We start from the raw sequence: 8,324 nt of genomic DNA, 5'->3' as shown, positions 1-8,324 counted from the left end.
TGCAGACATCTGGGGAGTGAACTAGCAGATGAAAGAGCCCTCTTTCTCTCTCTCTAACTCTGACTTTCAAATAAATAAATATATCTTTTTATAAGAAGCCAGGTGCATTAAAGATCAAATGGGCGGCTGGCGCCGTGGCTCACTAGGCTAATCCTCTGTCTTGCAGCGCCGGCACACCGGGTTCTAGTCCCGGTCGGGGTGCTGGATTCTGTCCCGGTTGCCCCTCTTCCAGGCCAGCTCTCTGCTGTGGCCAGGGAGTACAGTGGAGGATGGCCCAAGTGCTTGGGCCCTGCACCCCATGGGAGACCAGGAGAAGTACCTGGTTCTTGCCATCAGATCAGTGAGGTGCGCCGGCCACAGCGCGTGTGCCGCAGGGGCCATTGGAGGGTGAACCAACAGCAAAAGGAAGACCTTTCTCTCTCTCTCTCTCTCTCTCTCTCTCACTGTCCACTCTGCCTGTCAAAAAAAAATAAAATAAAATAAAAAAGATCAAATGGGCTTGGCCGGTGCCACGGCTCACTTGGCTAATCCTCTGCCTGTGGCGCCAGCACCCTGGGTTCTAGTCCTGGTTGCTCCTCTTCCAGTTCAGCTCTCTGCTGTGGCCCAAGTGCTTGGGCCCTGCACCCGCATGGGAGACCAGGAGAAGCACCTGGCTCCTGGCTTTGGATCAGCGCGGCGCCTGCCATAACGGCTACTTGGGGGGTGAACCAACAGAAGGAAGACCTTTCTCTCTGTCTCTCTCTCTCTCACTGTCTTACTTTACCTGTCAAAAAAAAAAAAATCAAATGGGCTTATAAAAACTGTTTAAGAGGTATAGATGTTACGTATTTAAGTCTGGTAAATAAGAAGCTTTTTAATCAGTGTGACATCCACTTGGAAATCATCTCAGAAATGATGACAAATTTAAGCACATAAAAAAATAGAAAACTTGTGAGAAAAATCACCATGAACAAAGCAAAAGGCCACTATGTTTCTCTGTGTACAACTGACAAAGGGTTTGTATGTTAATATGCAAAGAACTCTTGCAAGTCAAATGAGAGAAAGGCAAGTGTAGGAAGAAACATAGGTGAGCACACACAAAATGCAAATCCTCTCTACCTCTCCTTTCTGGAATGCGAACGTTAAAACAGAACTCAGTGTGAGGTTAGCCCCACGTGTCAGCTTGCCTGGGCCGCAGCACACAGACGTCTGTCCAACCTGACTCTGGCTGTTCTGTGAGCTTGTTCCTGGATGGATTTTACAAATTGGTGCAAATCGGTGGACCGTCCTCCCTCACGGGGGTATCTGGTCCAGCAGTAGAGGGCCAGAGTCGAACAAAAGGCTGGGGAAGGAAATTTGTCAATATTTATCAAATTACATTAATTTCATAATGAATTCACTTATCAAATGAAAACTTAATTCACTTTAGAGAAAGCACACAAGCATGTATATGAGAGAATGTCCCTGGTAACATTATTTATAACAACAGAAAGTCTGAGATACTTTTTTTCATTCACTTATGGAACCCCAGATGCCTGTGGCGAGTCGAGGAGAGTGTTAAACACTCACTGGGCCATGGGGGCCGCTGTCGTGGGCGTCTCCTAGGAGAAGTCATAGTAAACCAGAGACTCAGATACATAAACCGTCACTGTGCAGTGTGAGACAAAGTCACGGGGGCTCCGTGAGGACGGAGGAGCGGGGGGGACTTCCATAGAGAGAGGCATGGCAGGGAAAACCTGAGCGAAGGGTGTGCGCCCGCCCACACGCGTGCGGAAAGCAGGCATGCTGAGAGCAAGCACTCGACGTGCTTAGAGAACAGAGACCACACCTGCAGCGTGGACCTTGGTGAGGGTGGGATGGCCCTGGGCAGTGGAGAGGGAGGCAGGACCAGGCGGTGCAGGGGCTCAGAGGCCAGGAAGAGCGGGGCTTCAGAGCGCAAAAGCCTAACTCAGGCCCCTGATGGGGCGTGATCCAGTTCGGGTCCCCTAAGCCTCCCTCTTGCTGTGGGAGGAAGCAACAGAGGGCAGGATAAGAAGGAAGGCGAGGTTAGGTGAGGTTAGCAGCCTCTGCAGTGGTGCAGGGTGAGGGAGAGCGGCTGCCATGGGTCTGCACGGGATGCGTTGTGCGCAGAAGCAGCAGGGCTCGCTGCCGATGGAGGTGGGCGGTAGAGGAGAACACCACCCAGGTGCACAGTGGGCTGGCTCAGTGGCTAAGGTCCCCTGAGCTGTCCACACACCCAGGTGTGCACTGGGCTTGGTGGCTAAGGTCCCCTGAGCTGTCCACACACCCAGGTGTGCACTGGGCTTGGTGGCTAAGGTCCCCTGAGGTGTCCACACGCCCAGGTACAGGGTGAGTTCCCGCTCTGCTTCTAACTCTACTTCCTGCTACCGCACACCCTGGGAGCCGTAGAAGACCCCTCGAGGACTTGGGTCCCTGCCACCCCCGAGGGTGGCCGTATTGCGTTCTGGGCAGCCTGGCTCTTGTGGGCATTTGGGAAATGAACCAGCAGATGGAAGATCTCTCCCACCCCCTCGCCTTTCCAACCCAATGAGAAACACAGAACACTGTACATCTCCCAGAAGGGCTCAAAGAAAAGCCTTGACAGCACCAAGCGCCGGGCGGGCTGTAGTACCACAGCGCACCGCCAGGGGCTCTCTCACACATCCCTGGAGGGACGAGGAAGTGGCACAGCGCCCCCTGGCCAGAGTTAGCCGTTATCTTAAAGGGTGAGGCACAGGATTCCCAGGTGACTGAGCCAGCCTCCTGCTGGGCAGTGGACCCGGAGAAATAAAAGTTCATGGGTGCACACAAGAACCTCCCTATCAAGGTACAGAGCTGCACTGTTGGATTATCCCGAACCGGAAGCAACCCGGTGAGACACACGCACGAGGAACGCGTCTCAGCGAGCAAAGGAGCGAGACGGGGAGGAGCTTCACCAACATCACCCCGGGGGGAGCAGCGGGCTCGGGGGGCTACGGCTGCCAGGTCCTTGCTGGCTGTGACAGTCCTGACAAGATGAACTACAGCACCGGAGTGAGGGGAACGTGCGACCGTCACAGCCCCCTTTTCTAAAGCAAGGGCGTCCCATTGTCAGACAGGAAGCTGGGAGAAGTGCTTCCTCACCCTTTACCTAATTCCGACCCCCCCCCCCCAAATCTTATCTCCCACTTCCGGGTCTCCTGCCCAGGAGTCTCTCCCTGCGCTGATGCTCTGCTTCCTCTCTTTGGTGCTTCTTGGAAAGAACTTTGCTGGCCCCCAAGTTCTGTCTGCCCTGGACCCGCTTCTGCCTCCTGGGGGCCTTGACCCGCTCTCCTTCCGGCCTCCTTCGCAGAATCCAGTGGAAGCAGAGTCACTTGTGTCGTGGGTGCCGCCAGGCACACGCGCACAGGCTGAGGGGCCGTCGGCTCAACCCTGCACGCACAGGCTGAAGATTTGTCACCGGAGAAAAAGCGTGAGTTCTTGTCTTCACGCAAGAACGAATTTTAGGCATGAGACAGAGAGCGGAGTGATAAGATTTTTTGGGGGACAGGGCATCCGCCAGAACGGAAGGGACAGGGAGAGAGCACCCAGTCACTCGGAGTTGGGGGGAGCGAGGTCGCATGGTTGATGGCTAGAATACTCCTGGGCGGGTTGGGCGGGCGGCTCAGCAGAGAGCAGAGGGCTGAGTGCACCGTCTTTGTTTAGACTCCGGGTTTTTAAGGGAGGCTCCTTACCCCCTGCCCCTTCTCCTTTAGGATAAAGGGTCTTGTGGAGAGTAAATTAGCAAAGTCCTCCCCAGGTTTGCTGGCGCCCTGAGACGGTTGTATTGCCCCCTTTGGTCCTGAGGAGAGAGAATTCTCCTGGGAGCTTCCCTTGGGGGGAAGGGCGGGACCACCGGGGAGGTTAGCAGGGTCTGGGCAGGACTCTGAAGTGCACAATGCTGGGCTTCTGGGGCTTCCACAGTAGGTGCTGGTTTCTTCTGCCCGTCTCACACCCACACAGGCTGATTTCTAACGTCCTACCAAACAGATGGAGCCATCTTTGCCAGTTTCTCAGTAACTTCTTGGGTGACTTCCCTGGGCTTCCGGCCACACTCGACGGCTGAAATCTCCAGTCTCCTCCCGGGGCCCCGTCAGCCCAGACGTGAGCTGTGGCAGAGCTGCTCCCTCGCCGTGGCCTGTTCACGGTCGTGGGCCCTGGGGCTGCCTCCGGCTCTGGAGATTGGACTGGGCCAGCTCCCTGCAGATGACCTGGGCTGACGGTGGACAGTGGGGTGGGTTAGGGTCCTGGGTTCTGGAGTCGGCTAAACCCGAGTTCCAGTCCTGCTGCCGCACTCACTGGCTCCAGGACCTCAGGGAAGAGGCGTTGCCTTCCCGAGCCGTGGCCCCATCTGGCAGACAGCGGCAGCGCTAGTACCCACCTTGCGGTTTTGCAGGGGTAGAAGACAAGGACGAGATGAGCCGAGGGGCCAGGCCAGGCCAGGCCAGCTGCTATTTTTATTCTCTTGGCTCAGGGTGCTGCTGGTTTAACTCTTTCCCTTCAGGGCGCACGTGTTCCTCCCTCCACCCACCACGGGAGAATAAGGAGAGACCGCTCCTTTTTTGTTTGCTACCAAATTTATTGGGGTAATTTCTCGCCTGTCCCTGTTCATAAATGTTCCTGGAGGCCTGACTGTACTGAGCATTCATGGACAAGCCCACGCGTGGCAAGGCTGGAGCCCTGGCTGCCCACTGCCTGCCTGCGTGGGGAGGGGCAGCTCAGAGGGGTGGCTCCCCCCACACTCCGGCAGCTCTGTCCTGCCCTGAGCCCTGCTCTGAATGCCTCCCTCACCTAGCCTGCTGCGTTAGGGGGACTCATGGTTCTCCAAGCCATCGCTCCCCGTGGTGGCTTCTCCCCATAGCCACTGGGGAAGAGAGGTGAGTGGGCGCTGGCCTTCGGCAAGCACACCCTCAGAAAGGCTGGGTGCCTACTCTGCCCCCACTCCCACCTGCCATGCAAAGTCCTGCCCCCCTTTGAGCCAGGGACCGCCCTGGGGTGTGAACCCCACACTGCACCTGGTCTGCCCCCAGAGGACCTAGCTGCAGCCCAGACTTCTGGGCCCGCACCCACAGACTTCCTGGAGCCCCCGCACCCCACCCACCGGCTACAATGGACAGTCCTGCACCTGCCCGCCCCCTGCAGCCTGGACCTTCAGTTCCACGGTGCACTCCTGCCTGCAAGGGCTCCAGCCCCCCGCCAGCCTCCTCAGCAGTTGCTGGAAGTCGGCCTGGAAGCGAGACGACGAGAAGTAGTACACGAGCGGGTCGACGCAGGAGTTCAGGGTGCTGAGTAGTAGCACGTAGCTCCTCCACGGCGGGCTCTCGCCCTGCACGTAGCCCACGAGATGGGACACGTTGTAGGGCCCAAAGCAGACGAGGAAGTTGAGCAGTGTGGCAGCCACGAGCCCCACCACCCGCCGGCGCCGGCTCCGGCTGGCTCCCCGGCTGAGGAGCCACACCAGGCGGCTGTAGCAGTAGCTGGTGATGAGCAGGGGCACCCCAAAGAGGACCACAGCCATCTCCAGGCGCACGGGCAGGAGGACGGCCAGCTGGTCCTCCTGGAATTCCAGGTAGCAGGTGCCGTTGGTGCCCTGGCTGCGCGAGGCGTTCCCGGAGTACTCGGTGATGTAGACCACGCTGCAGTGCGCCGCGGCCAGGAACCAGCAGAGCCCACTGACCAGAGCGGCCTGGCCCAGCCGGGGCCGCGTCCTGTACCACAGCGGGTAGGCCACGCTCAGGAAGCGCTCGACGCTCACGGTGGTCAGGAACAGGGAGGTGAGATAGATGGTGGTGAAGAAGAGGAAGCCCGAGAGGGGGCAGAGGATGAAGGGCAGGGGCCAGCCCATGCCGCTGGCCGCCTCCACCATGCGGAAGGGCAGGAAGAGCAGCAGGAGCAGGTCGGAGAGCGTCAGGTTGAGCAGGAGCAGGTCCACGGCCACCGGGTGGCGCCGCAGCTTGCCCACAAAGATCACCAGGGCCAGCAGGTTGAGCGGGAGCCCCACGAGGAAGGCGAACAGGTATACGGAGAAGAACAGCCAGTGATTGCCGGGAAAGAAGGACATGGCCGCTGGTGAGAGAGAGACACGGGCGCTGCTCTGCTGGGGCATAGCCCCTGGAGCATCTGCCCCATCAGCCGCCACCCCCACCCTCTATGGGTCCACACCCCAGCGGGGTCACCTGCCCAGACTCCTGCCCCTTCCGCCAGTGCAAAAAGTAGCAGAGTGCTCCTTCACACCAAACCCCTCCCTCTGCCCCACGCCGCCACGCTCACCTGTCGATCTGAGAGCCCGAGAGCTGGCCGTCTCCTCCGCCGGAGTGAGCACGGGCAGCCAGGGTTATCTGGCACAAACGCTAAAGACCTGGCAGGGCTTGTGACGTCACCCGCTATGGATCAATGGCACAAAAGATGCCTTGAGCTCTGTTACCAGGGCTGCGCCAGTATGCAAAGAGGAGCAAATTCCACGACTGTGCGTCTGCCTCCTCGGGCAGCTGCAGCCAGGGTGTCCGAGCCAGGTCCACGCCGGCCTCGGCCCCGCCTGCCCTGCCCTCCCCTTGGATCTTGTCCACTTCTTGTGCGTTGGCCTTGCAGGAGGCGTGAGGCGGTGATGGAGGGCTGGACTCCGGAGCCAGGGGCCTGGGTTCCCGGCCAGCGCGGTCTCTTCCTAGCTTTCTACTCAATACTCTGTGTCCTGCGTTCACACCTGCAAACAGGGATGGTTCCAGAACCCATCTCAGAGGTGAGAATGCTGACGTGCATCAGGCGCTGGCACGGAGCCTGGCTTGAGGCGGCGAGCGCTGAGATGCTGGCTGCTGGAGCCCCCGGTGCTGCTCTGGGCTTGTCTCCGAGGGTTGCAGGTAGTTACAATGAGACGAGTATGAATAATAATGGCAGGTGTTTGTCCTGGTGGCTAAGCTGCCAATTGGGACACTCGCGTCCCATGTTGGAGTACCTGGGTTTGACACCCAGCTCTCGTCCCCAGCTCCAGGTTCCTGCCAATGCAGACCTTGGGAGAGCCTAGGAGACCCTGTGATGGCTCAAGTAACCTGGTTCCAGCCAACTCTGGGGGAGGCCCGGATGGAACGCACAGCTCCCAGCATCAGCCTTGGCTCAAACCCTGCTGTGTGGGCCTTTGGGGAGTGGGACTTCCACAGACGGGAAGTCACTCTCTGTGTCCCTGTGTCTCTCTAAATAAATAAATAGCAAATTGAAGATATTAACACTAAAGAAGCAAAGAGCCCCTGGAGAAACCATTTCAGGCAGAGGGAACGGCAGGTGCAGAGGTGCGGGGGGATGTGGTGGAAGATTTGGGGCTCATGGGGTGGAGAGGAGGGTGGGGGCAGAACACGCAGGCCTTTGTGGGCTCTTGGGAGGACCTGGCTTCTGGCCTAAGTAGAAGGAGGCCCAGGTACCCGGGAACGGTGGCCCAGCCGCCGGCAGGTGCTCGGGAGCGGTGGGAAGACGGAGCTGCCCCCAGCACTGGGACCGGCGGCAGCACGGCTGCTGTTACTGAACTTCTCAGGGGTGACCCCTGCCCAGGTCCGGAGCTTGCTGGCTTCCACACAAAGTCAGTCAGCTTCTTTGGCCGACCTGTTCCCACACTTACAAAGTAAGGGTAATAAACCTTTTTTGGGGGGCTCTTATGAGCATTCATTCATCCAACCAGATTTCCTGAGCACCTACTATGTGCCAGTCTCCCTTCAAGGTGCAGGAGACATAGCATCCAATAAAACGTAGCCCCTTGCCCTTCGAGACATTAAAAAGAGATGATTGGTATAAACGGGCTCATGACCGCCCACCACACAGCTCCCCTCTGCTCTGCTTCTGCATTCCTGGGCTCACCCTCCTGACTCTGGGTCCTCCACTGTGGCTCCTCATCACAGACGGACAGGTGCCTGTCTCTCCGCTGTCCCTCCCACGGGTTTGAGTGCCACCTTGACCTTTGCGTGATGGTGTTGCCCATGTTCCAGATGCCCCCCCCCCCCCAGCTGGTGGGGACGGATCCAGTCCTGCTCCCACCGGCTCCTTGCCATGGCCTCAGGCGAGCTCCTTCCCCGCGCAGAGTGAAGGTGATGGTCCACCTGGCCCAGGTACTGTGCTGCCTCCCGCTGGGCCCTGTGCGAACGAGGGCCAGGCATCCCCTTCCGTGCTGTTTCATGACGGCGGTGTCTGTCCGCGTCGGGCGGTGGCAAGGCAGAACCCGGCTTGCCGGGCAAAGCGCAGGCTGGAATTGGGAGGGTTTGCTCTCCCTGCGTGGCACCCTCGGGTGGCCAACAACCTGCGCACCTGTTCAGCAGTCCCTGGCTAAGCCAGAGGGTGTGTGCAGGTGA

The 8,324-nt window shown here is 58.7% G+C and overlaps 1 protein-coding gene across 1 annotated transcript; it reads right to left on the bottom strand.

The window, feature by feature from the left end:
* Positions 1 to 4,371: 4,371 nt before the first annotated feature.
* FFAR3 (free fatty acid receptor 3) lies at positions 4,372 to 6,103 on the bottom strand. The gene has a single exon (XM_017338154.3). It carries the CDS (start codon positions 6,101 to 6,103, stop codon positions 5,102 to 5,104), a length of 1,002 nt encoding a protein of 333 aa, XP_017193643.3. The 3' UTR covers positions 4,372 to 5,101.
* Positions 6,104 to 8,324: the final 2,221 nt, after the last annotated feature.

This window comes from Oryctolagus cuniculus, chromosome 18 (genome assembly GCF_964237555.1).
Source record: "Oryctolagus cuniculus chromosome 18, mOryCun1.1, whole genome shotgun sequence".
Taxonomy (NCBI): domain Eukaryota; kingdom Metazoa; phylum Chordata; class Mammalia; order Lagomorpha; family Leporidae; genus Oryctolagus; species Oryctolagus cuniculus.
Note: the sequence above shows the minus strand (reverse complement) of the source record. Positions and strands in the feature narration are given on the sequence as shown.

Coding starts and splice junctions, on each gene's coding strand:
- FFAR3 (XM_017338154.3), bottom strand. CDS start 6,103: ATGCCCCAGCAGAGCAGCGCCCGTGTCTCTCTCTCACCAGCGGCCATG.